The sequence below is a fragment of the Aegilops tauschii genome, chromosome 5, assembly GCF_002575655.3.
Source record: "Aegilops tauschii subsp. strangulata cultivar AL8/78 chromosome 5, Aet v6.0, whole genome shotgun sequence".
NCBI classification, from domain to species: domain Eukaryota; kingdom Viridiplantae; phylum Streptophyta; class Magnoliopsida; order Poales; family Poaceae; genus Aegilops; species Aegilops tauschii.
In genome coordinates this window covers 245,150,351-245,168,454 of record NC_053039.3, presented here as the reverse complement: position 1 = coordinate 245,168,454, position 18,104 = coordinate 245,150,351, and the positions used below count along the sequence as shown (strand labels likewise).

Genomic DNA, 18,104 nt, shown 5'->3' with positions numbered 1-18,104 from the left:
TCAGAAGAGAAGTTTTGTTGCAAAACGTACAGCAGTCGTAGACCATTGCAACAGTACATATGTTTTAGAAACATAGCTCCTGTTGCAGAAGCTCATTTGACAAAGGATGGTACGCGGGCTCTCACTTAGACATGTGTAATGCAGGGGAAGTGGCGGACACGGCCGCTACGATCCGCCGGATGATGAAAAGAGTTTCCCTTGTTTTTACTACGTATAACCTACATTTTATCAAACCTATATTTATATTAAAAAGCCATGGTCAAAATATGACCCAAAATACAAGGACTAGTAAACCCGAACGTTGGTAATAGGTCCAATCTGATGGATCTGACATGGTGAACACACCCGGGCGCATCCAGACATTCCCAAATCCGCCCCACATATTGGTTAGGTTTAAGGGGTGCCAAACAGCCCAAATGTCTGGGCTGGCTATGGAGCATCCGGCAGGGTGGCAATTTTATGACCTGGTAGTGAGTGAAAGTTTGGGGAGGGTTTGAGGGATCCGGTTGTAATGCTCTAAGCACCATCACCATCAATAAAGACAGCCGATATACAAAACATTCCCAATGCAAAAAGACAAAAGGAGCACAAACAAACCAAGAAAGTGCTATGCAGTAGGGAGGTATCAGAAGCCCGTCATCTCTAAAGAGTACAGATATATATTGCCGAAATCAGAAATAGGTCTCGGGGAGCAAAACGCCACACGAGTGTCCAGCAGATAGTTAATGGGAGCGGAGTATCAGTGGGTATGTGCAACACCAGCCGCTGCTCCAGCACTGCATTATCAAATTGGAAAACGATTTGTGAGCAAAGCTGTTTTTTATCATATACTCCCTCCGTAAACTAATATAAGAGTGTTTAGAATACTAAACTAGTGATCTAAATAATCTTATATTAGTTTACAGAGGGAGTACTTGAAAAGCTTCAGGGACCTCCATCTTACCACAGAAAGCAGCGGTCCTTGCTTGAATTTGTTGTGGAAGGCGAACGCGAGCGCCTTCACGCCCTCTCCAGGTCCTCTGATGAATCCACTAGACGTGTGCACAGGAATTTCATCAGACCATGTGTGTCATCAGGATTCATGACACAATCATCATAATCGAGATAATGGGCATAAACAGGAAGATTGCGAACTTACACCAGCGAAACTGACACAAGCGGAGATCTTCTCACGTCATAGACAGCAACAAGTCCCTGATATGTTTCATTACCATCTTTGAATGACAATGCCAGACGCTCTCCTGAAGCATCCCATGCTAATTTCTCTATGCCTCGACTGGATGATGAAGCAGTTAAAAGTATAAATTAGTGCATGGAAGCCAGCCACAACCAGGTTGTATTTCTGGGTTGCTACAGTTCGACCTTACAAAGATATAAAGCGTATATGTATATGTATATGAATGACCTCCAAGCTAGATAAGATGAAAGCAAATTGAATTCACAAAACTTGTTACTTCAGAAATAAAATCAACAACGCAACCACAAATGTGGTTACTTTGAAATATCACCAGCTAAAATTAGCATTCAAGACAGCAGTAAAATATGTTGCAAGTCAAGAGTAGAATGGTAGTGCCGCTTTTGTTACCTAACAATCAGAGAGGAAATTTCTGGAAGCTCCACTGGTAGGAGATGGGCATCTGAAGTTAAAAAACACATCATAACTGATCAGGATTAAGGAAATGTAAAAAATAGCATAGCTTGAACTGAAAGAATGCAGTAATGTCTATATACCTAAAGATGGTGGCTTTGATGAGAAGTGAACTGAACCTAGTGTGGTTGAGTTAGAAAAGGATAACAATGCAACACGACCTTCTGGGTCCCAGTTTGCTCCCTGATATTAAGCATACAAGAATCAATAAACATCATGCCTCCAAAAAAACAGTAGCACCACAATCAATCCACTATACTGTTTTAAAGGTCTGTAAGCGACACCGGATATATGGCTGTAAGTCAAATTAAGAGTTATGCAAAGCCAATACTAACAATGTTCAAACTGAACAAACAGAGGCAACGCTAATTGCTGAAGAAAAATAACTATTATATTACCTTAAAAAATTCAAATTACTTTCAGCGATCTAAAACACATTAATAAGAAAATGTAACAAACCTCAAGAAACAAATGGTGCAAAGTTGTCATACAATCATGCTAAACATATTAGCATTCAAAATAATTTCATATATACCATTACGAAGTCAGGAATAAGTTAATTTTTTCACAATCACGCTAAGCACGTTAGATTTCATGGACTCAGGAGAATAATGTTATATACATACAGACCCCAGATAACCTACGGAGTTATAAGCATAATATACTGTAGCATGCAATAAGTTGCTTGTTGATTTCACAACTTAGGAATTATGCTTAGGTTTAAAATACTACAATAGCATTATACTTAGGAATTTGACTGTCCAGTCTTCAAACTTTAGTTATTTATAAGAATGTATATATACCACTTACAGTTACATATCCATTGGATGAAGACCAGGGTTCTGACGTCCATGTGTTGGTTTCCCATAAGTGAAAAGTTCCATCGCTAACACAAAAAATTGAATTATATCATTCATAAAAATAAATAGTAATGAAAGATAGGAACAAAATATATAGTCATACAATTTAGCAGTCAAAAAGTAATCTCCACTAGGTGACCACCGCACCAATGATATGCTACTCAATCCGCGTCGTATAGGAGTTCCCAACCCTGCAACAAAACAAATATGTATATACATTAATATACAGATCTGTAAAAGACAGGATTGGATGTCTGAATTCAGAAGAAACGGATATACCTTGAGAAACATCCCAAATCGTGAATGACTGGCCATTACAAGAGGCCGAGGCCAAGTATGTGGAGATATGTCAAGGGAAATTATCTAAAACCATCAACAGTTTGTAAATTCAAGTAACAAGTAGTGTAAATCTTTCTGTTTGCAGGGTGCATCATAAATATTAATCTAGAATTTACATATTGTTCTTTGCTGCCCAATCTGGAAAAATGGAATTTTCACATGTTGCCTGCAGTTCTTTTGATGTTTTCTTAGTTTTCAAATAAGAGAGATAAAATCAATGGTAACCTTCAATAGATGCCATTCTAAAAACTAATAAAGGATATCTTCCATCAGGTTTCCAGCAAAGTGCACTAACTAGCTCAGGAGAAGAACCACGAAGAACATCCACCAGAATCCAATGACCACTAGAACCTCTAGGGAAGGCGCCAAAGGAAGAAGAGGTGACACCAGATTTCACGGATGCAACATTGCCAGGATATGATGCTGACCAGAGGCATATACCTCCCCTGAAAAGAAAATTGCCAACCCAGTCAAAAAGTATATTATTATGAAATGACCAATAATGTGGAGGCATTTTAATACTGTTCCATTATTAGGTGATACTAATGCATACTACTACGTACTTGCAGCCAACTGCAATCATCTTCCCGCTATTTGGCCTCCATTCAATAGCTTTAACTTCCTTTTGATGTTCACTTGTTAGAATGCACGATTCTTTACCATCTGTTTAGAAAATCAGCAGTTATTATGGACTTCAACTAAGTGAATAAACATATTAGTTCATTAAAAACTGAAACAGGCACTCACGAAGTTATGCACCTCAAAAACCAGGAATGATATCCATTTATTGATACAAGAAAGTAGGCAAATCTCACCTGAATCCTCAAAGTCATGGACCGTAACCTGGTCTTTCCCAGATACAAATGCTAAACAGTGTTTGTGTGGATTCCAGCTTACTTTCTGGGTATCAAATTCTTCTAGCAGTTTTGGCTGGTAAACGAAATGTCCTTTGTCAGTATGATTGTCATGAATTTAAATAACCATAATGAGAAACTATACAGCAACTCGAGAATATTCTAAAAGAGCAACTTGAGGATTTAATTTGAGATAACCGACTAAAGCCAAGAAATAGAGCAAGTATGTTAGAAAAGCGGGAAAATCATGCACAGAGAGAGACATAGTAAGCATAAAACATGTCATGAAATAACATGGTAAGTTTTCCAAGCTGTATTGAGCGGTGCAGTTGTAATGTAAACATATCTTGATGAACTCAACACTCTTACTAAGGATAAGTGTGCTGGTGTGTGCTGTGATTATTTTATGATCAAGCTGCGGAAAATTAGCCACTAAAATAGGGAAAAGCTGTTGGGCAAATGGAATTATCTTAATCCACCGCAATACCAGACGGTACCTTTTGGAACTTGTAGAACAGATTATGCAAGCTCAGTAGTGAGACACAGGCGAGGGAGCAACTCGCATGCAGCCGAGTTACATAGATACCGATGTAGTTTTCAGTAGCTATACGCATTGGCAGTTGATGAGTATAAAATCCCACACAACCCTTTCTTCTCATACAGACATATGGTTACTTCTCGAGATAACATACTATGACGATATGGTATACTGGCAGAATCTTTTGACCATATCAATCACAACCAGACAAAGAAATGCAGGGTTTTCTTTCGGAACATGAGGTTTTTTCTTTGGACAAGACACATTACTGAGCAACGGTAATAAAACACAACTGAATGCAAGAAATTCAGAAAACTCACATTGCAAGAAGGGAAGAGCATTTGCTTGAAGGACTCGGCTATGGTGGACACCAAACTTGTCATGGGGACACTCTCAGCGAGCTCAGCTTCGTCTGGAGCAGGAGCCTCGTGCTTCGCTAGGAAATCATCCGGCTGAAAAGGAATTGGGCTGAAGACCATCCCCTGAAATATACACATTGCGAGTTAAATTAGTGAGCTAAAACTCTAAATCCTCCGCAGAAAGATGAAAGCTGATAGTTGAGGTGAAGATGAACTGACGAGGACATCCCCGTAGGCCTCCTTGGCACGATCCTCCGACAGGGAGTCCGCCACGACTGCGAGCCAATGCCAAATGCGCAATCGATTAGTGGTGTGTGGTTGTTTGGGGGGGGGGGGGGGGGGGGGGGGGGGGGGAGGAGCTGGAAGCTGGTTGTGGGGGTACGTACCGAGGTCGCGGTTGACCTCGCAGACGGTGACGCCGCCCGGCGGGGGGAAGCTCGGCATCGTCGCGGCCGGCGAGAGGGCGGCGGGCTCCCTTGCCTAGGGTTGGGGCCTTGGGGGCGCTCGCCTTCCCAATCCGAAATGGGGTCCAAGATTCAATCAGTAAGCAGACGACAGGAGGACGCGGCGGGGCGGAGAGCGGCGCGGCGAGTGGCCGGGAGCGAGGCGGCCGGTGGTGGCTGTGGCGGGGAGGAGGGGAGGAGAAGACCTGCTTGACTGAGAATTGATAAACCCTTGGGGCCGTCGCGTAAGAAGCACGGGCGGTGCGGATACGGCTTCCACCTCGATCCAACGGCTGAGAGGCGTCGCGCGCGCCTCCTCCTGCGTTTAGAGTTCGGGAAAGAAACGTCCCTTTGCTTCTTCATTCATACCCCTCCCGCCGGTCAAGCACCGTCGCCGTGCGCCTGCGGCGGCGCGTCGCGTTCGTCCTTACCAGATACAGGAATTCCCCTGAACACCGAGACATGGCCGCTCTCTTCCTCCGCCTCTCTCACGCAGGAGCGCGGTACAGGGGACAGGGGTGGATGGAGTTCGTTTCGGCCATCCTGCACGCGTCCTGCTCGATGTATTGACTACGAGGGTTAAGGTCCCTCTCTTTCTTTCTCTCATTTTTCTTGGAACGTCTTTTGTCATGAATTATGTCATGAGTTAGACTAATAGGCACCATATGATCACGTGCCACAAAACATCACAGAAGATTATCATTGGGAAAGAAGATCCAACTTCTTCCTTCGTGCCGCAGTATATAAAATAGCCAAATATAAGTGTCTATAGGTCAAACATGAACTTTATTCCGAGAGCGTTGCTTCATTGTACTTCTAGCTTCATCAACCGAATGGAGCATCTGAACTATCAATTTCATAGCTGATGATTTGCTTTTATTCTCCTCCGATCTTATAAGCATGACATAAACTAACATGATCAACATTCTTATACTTGTGCGGGCAGTCAAATTGTATGCCACCGTATGCCTCTAACTAATTTATCGTACTCTCTAGATTGTGTGCGTTGGGTATCGTTTGCATGACAAACTTAATTGAACCCTCGCTAGCTTGTTAGGTGCTTATTTAGAAACTCGTTTTATTAGTTCAGCTGCAGAAAAGTTGTTTTTACCGAATATTGGTAAACCAAATCGAGCCCTCTATTGGGCATATTGGACCCCCAACGTGGTATTAGTCAACTGCCTCCATTCCTGGAAGCTGCAGATTCTATTATGTGGGCTAGAGCGTGGGCGTCAGTTCCCTGAAAGTGACCATCCAGGCCTGATGCATGGTCAGTTCCTTTGAATGTTCAAATGCAGATAAGTCAAAGTCACCATCAAAGCATCAATCAGCCAGCTGTAATGGATACGCGGGAACCCGCCTTTATTGGTGATTTTGACGCTGGCATAGTGTTTTGATTATCTGGTCAAATGTGTCACTCTCTACCAGGGCTAGCTCCGGTGGGTGCAAGTCTGACTTGGACTGCCTGTGAGGCTGTGAGGCAAAGGCACTGGCATGATTACAGCCCTGAAACTTTTAGTGTTTAAGGAGTTGAAACCCTGTAGCAGCATGAATTTCACTTTGGATTGATATTTTCCTTTTAGGATTGAGACAGAAACTCACCTTAAATAGACGGGTGGTACTTGTTCAGGCCGTCAGTTGGGGCTCCTACCTCTGCAACCATGGTTCCTGCTCTTCCAACACACCTTGCCACTGTCTCCCTTCTCTCCTTTTTCACGTTAGTCTCGAGCGCTGCGAATCGAGACATACTGCGACCGGGAACCTCCCTCGCCGTTGAAGCCTACCAAAGTGAAATCCTGCAATCACCGGATGGCAGCTTCTCCTGTGGCTTCTACGGCGTCTACGGCAACGCCTTCACCTTCTCAATATGGTACTCCAAGGCAGCCAACAAGACCGTCGTCTGGAGTGCGAACCGCGACCGCCCCGTCCACTCCAGGAGGTCAGCCCTGACCTTGCACAAGGATGGCAACATGGTCCTCACAGATTACGATGACGCGGTTGTGTGGCAAGCTGATGATGATGGCAACTCCCGCAGAAATGTTCAGCATGTTCAGCTGCTGGACACTGGGAATCTCGTAATGAAGAACACCAGCGGCAGGATAATATGGCAAAGTTTCGATTCACCGACAGACACGCTCCTACCAGCCCAGCGCATCATGGCTGCGACAAACTTGGTCCCAACAACCCAGTCGCATGCTCCTGGTAACTACATCTTCCGTTTCAATGATATATCAGTGCTGTCACTTATATACGATGTTCCCGAGGTTTCGGATATATACTGGCCAAACCCTGATAACAGTGTGTACGAAAATAACAGAAGCCGGTATAACAGTACTAGATTGGCAATTCTAGACAATAATGGGATCCTTGCATCTAGTGATTTTGCTGATGGAGTGCTACTTAAGGCCTCTGATGCAGCGCCGGGGATTAGGAGAAGGCTAACTCTTGATCCTGATGGTAATCTCCGGCTGTACAGCCTGAACGACTCAGATGGGATGTGGTCAGTTTCAATGGTAGCAATCTCCCAACCTTGTACTATCCATGGTATATGCGGTCAGAATGGAATCTGTCATTACTCGCCTGAACCAACGTGTTCATGCCCACCGGGTTATGTGATGACCAACCCGGGTAACTGGACCCAAGGCTGCACGGCTAGTTTCAACATACCATGTCATGATCAGGAACCTATGAAGTTTGTGAAACTCCCGCACACGGATTTCTGGGGATCTGATCAGAAGCGCCTTCTGGGAGTTTCCTTTGAGACTTGTAGGAACAGTTGCATCAGTGACTGCACCTGCAAAGGCTTTCAATACCAGCAAGGTGCAGGGTCATGCTACCCGAAAGCTCTTCTTTTCAATGGAAAGAGCTGTGCGACACCCAGCGTGCGAACAATATATCTCAAACTTCCTGCCAGGTTGAATGTTTCAGATACACCTATTCCTCAGTCCAATGTATTGGATCCTGCGCCTCCTCGTCTCGACTGCAATCAGATGAGCAGAGGAATCAGATATCCATTTCCAGATTTGCACAAAACTGGAGATGAAGAATTAAATTGGTTGTACTTCTACAGTTTCATAGTTGCAATTTTTGTTTTTGAGGCTTCTTTCATAACATTCGCATGGTTCTTTGTCTTGAGAAGAGAGATGAGGCCATCAGAAATGTGGGCTGCTGAGGAAGGTTACAGGGTGATGACTAGCCATTTTCGAAGATACAGTTACAGAGAGCTTGTTGAGGCAACAAGAAAGTTCAGAGTTGAGCTAGGAAGGGGAAGCTCAGGCACTGTGTATAAAGGTGTCCTAGAAGATGAAAGGCCAGTGGCTGTGAAGAAGCTGGAAAATGTAAGTCGAGGCAAGGAAGAGTTTCAAGCTGAGCTGAGCGTAATTGGGAGGATCTACCACATGAATTTGGCCAGAATATGGGGGTTTTGCTCAGAAGGGTCACACAGGCTGTTGGTTTGTGAGTACGTGGAGAATGGATCCCTGGCAAACATTTTGTTCAAGGACCAAAAAACTGTCGTGCTGGACTGGAAGCAAAGGTTTAATATCGCATTGGGTGTCGCGAAAGGATTGGCCTATCTTCACCATGAGTGCTTAGAATGGGTCATCCATTGTGATGTGAAACCTGAGAATATATTGTTGGACACAAACTTTGAGCCTAAGATCACTGACTTTGGGTTGGCAAAGTTGCTAAACAGAGGCGGAGCCACACAGAACATGTCACAGGTGCGAGGAACGATAGGTTACATAGCTCCTGAGTGGGTTTCAAGCCTCCCAATCACGGCGAAAGTCGATGTTTATAGTTACGGAGTTGTTTTGCTTGAGCTTTTATCTGGGACAAGAGTTTCAGAGCTGGCCGTAGGTTCAGGTGCAGAGGTGCATAGCATGCTGCAGAAGCTTGTCAGGGTGCTTGCTGATAAACTGGGAGGACATAAAGAATCATCGATTAATGAATTTGTTGACCCTGAATTGGGTGGACGATTCAGCTATGTCCAAGCAAGAACAATGCTCAAGTTGGCTGTTTCCTGCTTGCAGGAAGATAGAAACAAGAGGCCAACCATGGAATCTGTAGTCCAGACTCTCCTGCCGTTTGACGAAGCTAGTAGTTAGTGCTTGGACTACCATTTTTTGTGGAATGTATGAATAAGGTGAAGAAGGGTACTTGATTGCAAGGTCAAGGATGTATAATAGTTGCCAGTTGCCACTGTGATGCATTTAAACATTGGATAGATTGGGTCCAGCCGTCGAGGTCACAGCGGTGAAATTTCCATGTTTTTCGTGCTAATTTCGAGTTTGCAGATATCATGTTAATACAAAAGTTTGACATAGTTTTGGAACAATGTCCTTGCTAAAAGATACTACTTGTGATGTTTATGCTTCTTTCTATTTACTCTGTTCCCATCTTTCCTGGTGATGCCTGATTTTCAATATAGTTTAATGTGTAGCATATAACTTTGCGTTAGTTTTGGTGCCCCCCATGTATCCACATATTTACTTTCAGTCCTAAAGGAGTCCTCTTTTAGATGAACTCCTAGAAGTCATTGAGGTACAAGATGCTGAAGGTTGTCAACAGAATATAGTGTGCGGAGAATACTGACATTGATCAGCATCCCAGTATGGCTGGAGTTTGCCACAAATACTCTTGCCATACACTAGCAAAATACCCGTGTGTTGCTACGGGTAAAAAGTAAGAAATGCCTAAGTGCACCGTGGTTCAGGCACACTAAAATTCCAATATAGTTTGAAGTTTAAGTTACACTTCATCGCCAATCAAAATTAGTACTCCCTCCGTTCGTAAATATTAGCCTTTTTAGAGATTCCAATATAGACTACATACGGAGCAAAATGAGTGAATCTACACCCTAAAATAAGTCTATATACATCCGTATGTAGTTTGCATTGAAATCTCTAAAAGGGCTTATATTTAGAAACGGAGGGAGTACATTACATGAGGGTCCATCAGACAATCTCAAAGGAAACGTAATCTGGCTGAACCAATGACATAACATACAGATAAAGTTGCAACATGGTCACACATAAGCAACAAGAACATAGTCACACTACAAATTCATATTCATACAATCACTCCATCAATTCATGAAGATCGGGCACCCAAGCGTATCATCAGCGGATCCACAAGAAAAGTTACACATAGTATAGATGACGTGATAGATAACCAAGGGTATAGATATACACATGTTGAACTGCTTGACAGCAAACTAATACCAGCAGATCAGTATATGCCTTTTCCAGAATGTTTATACAACATTGTACATCAAAGAAATATGTTCCTGCAAAGCTAAAAGGAACCAACAAAAAAATTACTCCCTCCGTTCCTAAATATAAGTCTTTGTAGAGATTCCACTATGGACTACATACGGAGCAAAATGAATGAATCTACACTCTGAAATGCATCTGTATACATCCGTATGTGGTTCAAGGTGGAATCTCTACAGACTTATATTTAGGAACGGAGGGAGTACCTTGCGTGCATAGCTTGCTTTGGCTTTTTTGTGGTCTAAAAAGAGAAATGAGTATGTCACAAAAATGATGTCACTGTATGCACATGACACAGTATGATGAACAGATGCCCCTCTTTTACTCCAAGTAGCAAGTGTACTCACGAGGAGATAAAATTTCCTTACTTTCTCTCAGAAGGTACATATTTTTTAAGGAAAGGCACATGACTACTTTTCTGAAGCAATCTGGTGAACACATGGTAGAAAACATTGTACGTTACTATTTTCAGCTTGCTGAGACAAGAAACATTTCCATGGAAAAGACTCATGACAACCTCTTGACACTGATAGATCACCCATCAGGTTGCATGTACGTTCTTCTTCTTTAGGTATATGCACTAAGATTTTGCTTTCAGTGAGGTCCAGAAGCACTAAGATTTCCTCCAAACTTTTTTGCAGGCACCACAAACAGAAAGAGATGCTCACTCTGAACCTAGCATACATGCTTGCAAGCGAAGTCTCGCCGTCAGAGATCAAAGCTTAAAGCCTTGGCATGATCCAGAAAAATACTCAATGCTGCATCTTATCTTTTCTCCATTTGACTTTGCTTTGAAGCAATTCAATGGCATGCCCAAATTGAGACTACAAATACATGCATCCTATCCTCCATCCTGCAACCAACCGACCGCCAACACTTCCATTCCAGGCATCAACCATGGCTTCTCCTCGGCATCTGCTGAAGCTTTCGGGTGCTCTTCTCCTCCTCTGTGTCGGCGTGTGTGTCGCTCGCAACAGTGACTTCTCCATTGTCGGCTACTCGGAGGAGGACCTGTCGTCCAACGACAGACTCGTCGAGCTGTTTGAGAAGTGGCTGGCCAAGCACCAGAAGGCGTACGCGAGCTTCGAGGAGAAGCTGCACAAGTTTGAGGTGTTCAAGGACAACCTGAAGCACATCGACAAGATCAACCGGGAAGTGACCAGCTACTGGCTCGGCCTCAACGAGTTTGCCGACCTCACCAACGACGAGTTCAAGGCCGCCTACCTCGGCCTCAATGCTGCTCCGGCTCGTCGGGGCAGCAGCCGGAGCTTCAGGTACGAGGACGTGAGCGCGAGCGACCTGCCCAAGTCTGTGGACTGGAGGAAGAAGGGCGCGGTGACGGAGGTGAAGAACCAGGGGCAGTGCGGCAGCTGCTGGGCCTTCTCGACGGTGGCGGCAGTGGAAGGGATCAACGCCATTGTGACAGGCAACCTGACCGCGCTGTCGGAGCAGGAGCTCATCGACTGCAGCGTCGATGGCAACAGCGGCTGCAATGGCGGCTTGATGGACTACGCCTTCTCCTACATCGCATCCAGTGGCGGGCTGCACACCGAGGAGGCGTACCCCTACCTCATGGAGGAAGGCAGCTGCGGCGACGCTAAGAAGGCAGAGTCCGAGGCGGTGACGATCAGCGGCTTCGAGGACGTGCCCGCTAATGACGAGCAGGCACTGATCAAGGCTCTCGCCCACCAGCCCGTCTCTGTCGCCATCGAGGCCTCCGGCAGGCACTTCCAGTTCTACAGCGGGGTAAGCATATCATCTTTCTTTTTCTTTCGAAAATGGGAGTACCCCGGCCTCTGCATCAGACATGCACACAGCCATCCAACGTGTCACTCTTTCTAGCAACGGAAAACACCATCCAACGTGTCACTGCCATGTGGCCACACCACATGTCGTCACCTCACGTTGGATTTCAGTCTTTGAAAAGAAGTTGGGATATGAAACCATTTCCTTTCTTGGTTGTTGCAGGGAGTTTTCGATGGTCCTTGCGGCGCGCAGCTAGATCACGGCGTGGCGGCAGTGGGATACGGGTCGGACAAGGGGAAGGGCCACGACTACATCATCGTGAGGAACTCGTGGGGTGCGGAGTGGGGCGAGAAGGGTTATATCAGGATGAAGAGGGGCACCAGCAACGGCGAGGGCCTCTGCGGCATCAACAAGATGGCCTCCTACCCAACCAAGGACAAGTAATGTTCCAGCCTCAAATGCTGCATCCACAGGATTGAAGATTTGAACCATCCTTGAGAGTCCTTGTTCCTGATCTTTGCATTTCCCTGCATTTCTTTCACGTTTTTTTTTTCTTTCTCAATGGTTCCTTTCGTTAAAATGGACCAACATGGACTGAAATAATAAAATTTATTTCCAAGTTTCTATTGAGATTGCCGAGTTTGTCTTGTCCTTCCAAACATGTTGTGAGTATGTCCGAAACTTCAGACGTAAGTGTCAGTGTGAGCACTGAACTGAAACCGAAGTCATTTTGTAACATGTTTTTTTTAAAGGACACTGGGACCAATTGCCTAATGTTCTCGAACATAAATAAGGTGGTCTAGAAACTTCGGTTGGAATATTGCAACAACAGCATGTCGGTCCATACCTACCGTACTGTTCTATCTGCACTCACAGTTAAATTAAGCATAAATATCGGTCTCCGGCTGTGCACTGAACTGAAACCCCAACTCATTGTTCAACGATACTATTTCCTCCTGCACTGTGGCTTGCATGTATCGTCGTGTGGTCCAACATGTCGGCGATTTGTTTTTCTTCGAAAAGGAATATCGGCGATTGGGTAGGTGCTAATGCTATGGCAAGTGGAGACCAACCCCCACACCTCGCACTGATCCTCCCAACAACTCTGTATGCACCCACAAATTACAACAAAGATGTACTCCCTCCATTCCACAATGTAGTGCTTTCTCTATCCCGTGCTTCAACTTTGACCGTAAATTTAACTATCAAGACCGATTGCGGCGGGAGCAAAAGTTATATCAGTGAATTCGTATTCGAAAGAAGTTTTTAATTATGTAACTTTTTCTCCCGCCGCAGTCGGTCTCGTTCGTTAAATTTATGGTCAAAGTTCGACCTCGGAAAGCGCGGGCGCACTATATTTTGGAATGAAGGGAGTATGTATGATCAATCGTCCACTTTATCATTTGACCATGAGTCCATGAGAAATCCGTTTCTGAATACAACTAAAACAATTAGTCAATGAAGATTTCCCATCTTCCTCTTGGAAAACTTTGTTTTTGCCGCTCTAGCTTTTGAGAACTTTGATTATGCCACTCTAGAATTTGACGTTTTATTTTTGTCACTCTTAGCTTTTGATAATAGTCACAATTGTCATTCCGTGGCAAAACAAAATTTTCCAAGTGACAACTATGATACATTGTCAAAAGCTAAGAGTGACAAAAGTGAAATTAAACAAACATTATTGCTTTTGCCACGGAATGGCATTTGTGATGCATTGTCAAAATTTAAAAGTGGCAAAAGTGAGATGTTAAATTATAGAGTGGCATAAGTAAAGTGGGCAAAAACTAGAGTGCCAAAAACAAAGTTTCCCCCCTCCTCTCCTACGAGGCCAAAACAGACGGCCTTCAAAATTATAGCAGAAATGAAACTTCTTAGGTATTTCCAGTGTTAAAAAAAACAATTTTAAAGCAACTACAAATCCATTAGAATAAGATCAAAGGCAGTAAATTAAATCATCAATGGTTTGACACCGTGTAAGCCACCATAGAATCATGAAGAATTCGGTATCCACTACTATAGGCGCAAACAACACTAACCCCTCATCACTGAACGGTCAGCGTGCATCGGTCAAAGACGAGGCTCGTCATTGACCGGCCATGAAATTTGCATCGGTGATAAGTCAGTGAAGCCTTGATTGGATAGTTAATCACGGATGGGCTAATATATAGACAATAAGTGATAAGTCAAGGTGTCAACCATGGCATTTCACTGAAAGTTGACCTACTAGTAGAAAAAAAGGCCTAATGTGAAACACATTAGTCCCGATTTGTAACTGAACCGCACTAATGTGACCATTAATGCCGGTTCCAATGGCTAGGCGGGCGACACTCATTAGTACCGGTTTGTGGCGAACCTTTAGTACCGGTTCATGCCACGAACCGGTACTAAAGAGGTGGTGGCAGGCTGTTGTCAGGCTGGGGCCCCACCAACACCTTTAGTACCGGTTCATGCCACAAACTGGTAATATAGTGTTTTAGTTGATCCTTTTTGCAGCGTTTTTTAGTTCCACCTCGCCAAGCGAGAGGGACTCGCAGCGGTTTATAAGTCCTGAGTGCAGAGACGAGGAACGATGATGAAGGAGAGGCGCAATGCTCACCTGCACGTTGCTTAACTTCAGGCCTTGAGGAAATGGTGTAGACTGCACAGAGTTATGTGTCCTTTTTCAAGGCCTGAACGTGCAGGTGAGCATTGCGCCTCTCCTTCATATTTTTTAAACTTATTACAACTCCATAGCATGTGCTAAAAAGTTGAGAGGGTTACTGCAAAAACTGGATGTACTTCGTGTACAAACTGGACAATCTCTATCGAAGTATCAGGGTTTCGGACGAAAACTCATCTGTTACAAAGGCATTTCATTTTTTAAACTTATTACAACTCTAGACTTTTTGTGCGTTCAGTATGCACCATTCAAAGTTGGACTTCTCACGGCGACCCCCACTAGTGCACGTGTCACTCTTTTTCTCTGCTCCATCTCACCTACACTGGTCTATAATTTTGTGCGTTCATTATGCACCATTCAAAGCCACGTCATCAACTTTCAACCCTTTCTGCTTTTATTTGTTATTTTACATGCATTTAATGATTTATTTTGAGCTAAATGACCCTGAAATTGAAAAGCACTACAAATGAACTCTGAAAAGGTTGAAACTTGGCATGGTATCATCATTTCACCCACATAGCATGTGCTAAAAAGTTGAGAGGATTACGGCAAAAACTGGATGCACTTCGTGTACAAACTGGACAATCTCTTTCGAAGTATCATGGTTTCGAACAAAAACTCATATGTTACAAAGGCATTTAATTTTTTTAAACTTATTACAATTCCAGACTTTTTGTGCGTTCGGTATGCACCATTCAAAGCCACGTCATCAACTTTCAACCCTTTCTGACATCATTTGTTATTTTTCATGCATTTACTGTTTTTTGGAGCTAAATGACCCTGAAATTGAAAAGCATTACAAATGAACTCTGAAAAGGTTGAAACTTGGCATGGTATCATCATTTCACCCACCACTAGTACGCGTCGGTGCTATACAAACAGTTTTTAACCCCTTTCAGCGACGGCATTTGGAACCATCGCCTAGTGAGTGACGGCGATAGGGGGTCCTTCCCACACGACCCAGAAACCGTCGGGGATATGCCCTCTTGGCACACACGCTCGGCAAAATGAGGTCGTGTGCGACCGGCGAGCGCTCAAATACGGAAATACGTACAATAAAGCTAAAAAATACAATTATACAGGCGAAATTGTTTCCGGTCGCAAGTACATCCCACACAGTCAGTCCCTGCTAAACGTTTCCGTTTGTATGTACATCTCACACAGTCGCTCCAAGGAAAACGTTTTCGTTCACAAGTACATCACACACAATTTTTCCCGTTAAATCGTTTGTGATAGCGTTGCCATTGCACACGATATTAACAATTTTATCGTTTGCGTTATTGAATGCATCACACACGGTCCGTAGAAGAAACCGTGTGGCAAAGGTTGTCCATCACACAATTTTTATGTGGTAAACATTTGCGCAAGGTGGGCTAACGCAAACAGTTTTCAAGAGAAAGTCGTGTGTGATTGTTCATTGATCCAAGACGGGTTATTCCTCGAAACTGTGTTCGTTGCCTGAGGTCATCGCCCACGGTATATTTTCAATAACCGTTTGCAATAGCAAGACCCAATTAGCAGGCTAATTCGCCATTAGCAGTGCCCTATTATTAATAATCCATTTATTAATCTAATTGACATTCATATTAAGCACATAATATATTTCATTTCCATATTAAGGAAGCAGAATTTCATAATTGGAATACATCAGAGTACAACATGATATAGCTTCAGCACTCAGCTACCCCATTACACAACTGCACCAGCACCAAGTTTCACATGCAACATGTAGAACCTTTCGAAATTATCATCGTAGACGGTATATAGACAGATGCATCTCATCTAGAAAACTGCTGAAGCGGAAGGCGAATATTGATCCTTCATTCATGTTGAAGGTCTTTGCAACTTTAGGCCAGTGCCTGTGGATGATTGACCGTCCGTCCTTCGTCCTCTTCAGAAACACTTCAATATTAAACCGTGGGTGTTGTATGAAAACCCTCCTCGCCTCCTGACCATAGAGGTAGTTTGAGAGGTAATCATCAGTGAACTGCTTTCGAAAGGCCTGAAAACAAGGATGTGCATAAATATCTTCTCTATATTGGAAATGGGGCAAAGGAATAAAAAAAAGGCAAGGTATAATAGTTAGTACCATCTTGTAGTGAACTGATGTCTTCTTCACTGTGCAGACAAAGATCTTGTTGTTTTTTGTCGTGAATTTCATTATCCTAACAATCTTTCTGAGTTTCTTGACTTGATTGATATTCATGGACAACTCATTTCTCCATATGCAAAAATGGTCGAGCAGTGGGTCAAAACCTCTGACAACAGGACCTACATGTGCAAGACCAAATTGTTAAAAACCTAAATATTAGAATGGTTCTTGCAATTGCACAATAATGTGCTATTAGACAACGGACCATGCACGTGCAGTTAACTAAAGACCACAACAAATGAACCAAACGTTAACTGAGCACCACATTGCACAATATAACATACTCCTAATAGAAGATCAGGCAGTTAACCAAACCAAGCATACTTAACAACTTGGAAATATAGCAATTGTATTTGTTTCTCATGTATTTAGTACAGCCAAATTCGATTTATTTCTCATATGGTATACAATAACAGAATGCAGTCACAACAATTGAACATCGCATTGCAGAATTGAACCATGTTGTTAAGTAAACACCACAACAAATGAACCAAACGTTAACTGAGCACCACATTTCACAATATAACATACTCCTAATAGAATATCAGACAGTTAACCAAACCAAGCATGCTTAACAACTTGGAGATATAGCAATTGTATTTGTTTTTCATGTATTTAGTACAACCAAATTCGATTTATTTCTCACATGGTATACAGTAACAGAATGCACCCACAACGAACATCACATTGCAGAATTAAACCAAACAGTTAACTAGACACCACAACAAATGAACCAAACATTAACTGAGCACCACATTGCACAATATAACATACTCCTAATGGAAGATCAGACAGTTAACCAAACAAAGCATGCTTGACAACTTGGAAAATTGCACCCTGAAGAATTGAACATCACATTTGCAGAATTGAACCAAATAGTAAACTGAACACCACATTTTACGACATATAGAACATATACTCTAGAGCAGAAGATTGCATGGTAAAAGTAGATAGCACAATTCACTATAATTTGTTAAGGAAAGGCAGTAGCTAGCAAACTGAACATGGGTCCTTATAGTGAGCTAATAAGACAAGCTACTCCTCATTGTCAGAGATATCGATGACGATTGGCTCCTTGGACATGGAAGAGGGTGAGTCCTTCGCTTCGTGGGTGCTCTCATCGTAGTGGTGAGTTGCCTGAGCCGCTCCGGGCACAAACTTGCTGGCTCTCGGGATGAGGTAAGCACGTGCACGCTGAGAAAACACCTCGTAGTCTTCATCGAAGGCACCAAC

General features: G+C 43.4%; 3 protein-coding genes across 3 annotated transcripts; 2 read left to right on the top strand and 1 right to left on the bottom strand.

Moving 5' to 3' along the window:
* Positions 1-506: 506 nt before the first annotated feature.
* On the bottom strand, positions 507-5,407 carry LOC109769942 (aladin). Its single transcript, XM_020328647.4, has 14 exons — positions 4,985-5,407; positions 4,818-4,873; positions 4,560-4,721; positions 3,663-3,777; positions 3,411-3,510; positions 3,111-3,293; positions 2,788-2,846; positions 2,612-2,699; positions 2,459-2,534; positions 1,732-1,831; positions 1,586-1,637; positions 1,139-1,276; positions 944-1,031; positions 507-776 (listed from the first exon to the last, which is right to left on the bottom strand). Exons 1-14 carry the CDS (start codon positions 5,040-5,042, stop codon positions 723-725), a joined length of 1,329 nt encoding a protein of 442 aa, XP_020184236.1. The 5' UTR covers positions 5,043-5,407; the 3' UTR covers positions 507-722.
* LOC109769943 (cysteine protease XCP2) lies at positions 5,408-12,684 on the top strand. Its single transcript, XM_020328648.4, has 3 exons — positions 5,408-5,625; positions 10,956-12,060; positions 12,283-12,684. The coding sequence occupies exons 2-3, from the start codon at positions 11,149-11,151 to the stop codon at positions 12,502-12,504; spliced, it is 1,134 nt and encodes a 377-aa protein (XP_020184237.3). The 5' UTR covers positions 5,408-5,625; positions 10,956-11,148; the 3' UTR covers positions 12,505-12,684.
* LOC109769941 (putative receptor protein kinase ZmPK1) lies at positions 6,494-9,403 on the top strand. The gene has a single exon (XM_020328646.4). The coding sequence runs from the start codon at positions 6,703-6,705 to the stop codon at positions 9,145-9,147; it is 2,445 nt and encodes an 814-aa protein (XP_020184235.1). The 5' UTR covers positions 6,494-6,702; the 3' UTR covers positions 9,148-9,403.
* Positions 12,685-18,104: the final 5,420 nt, after the last annotated feature.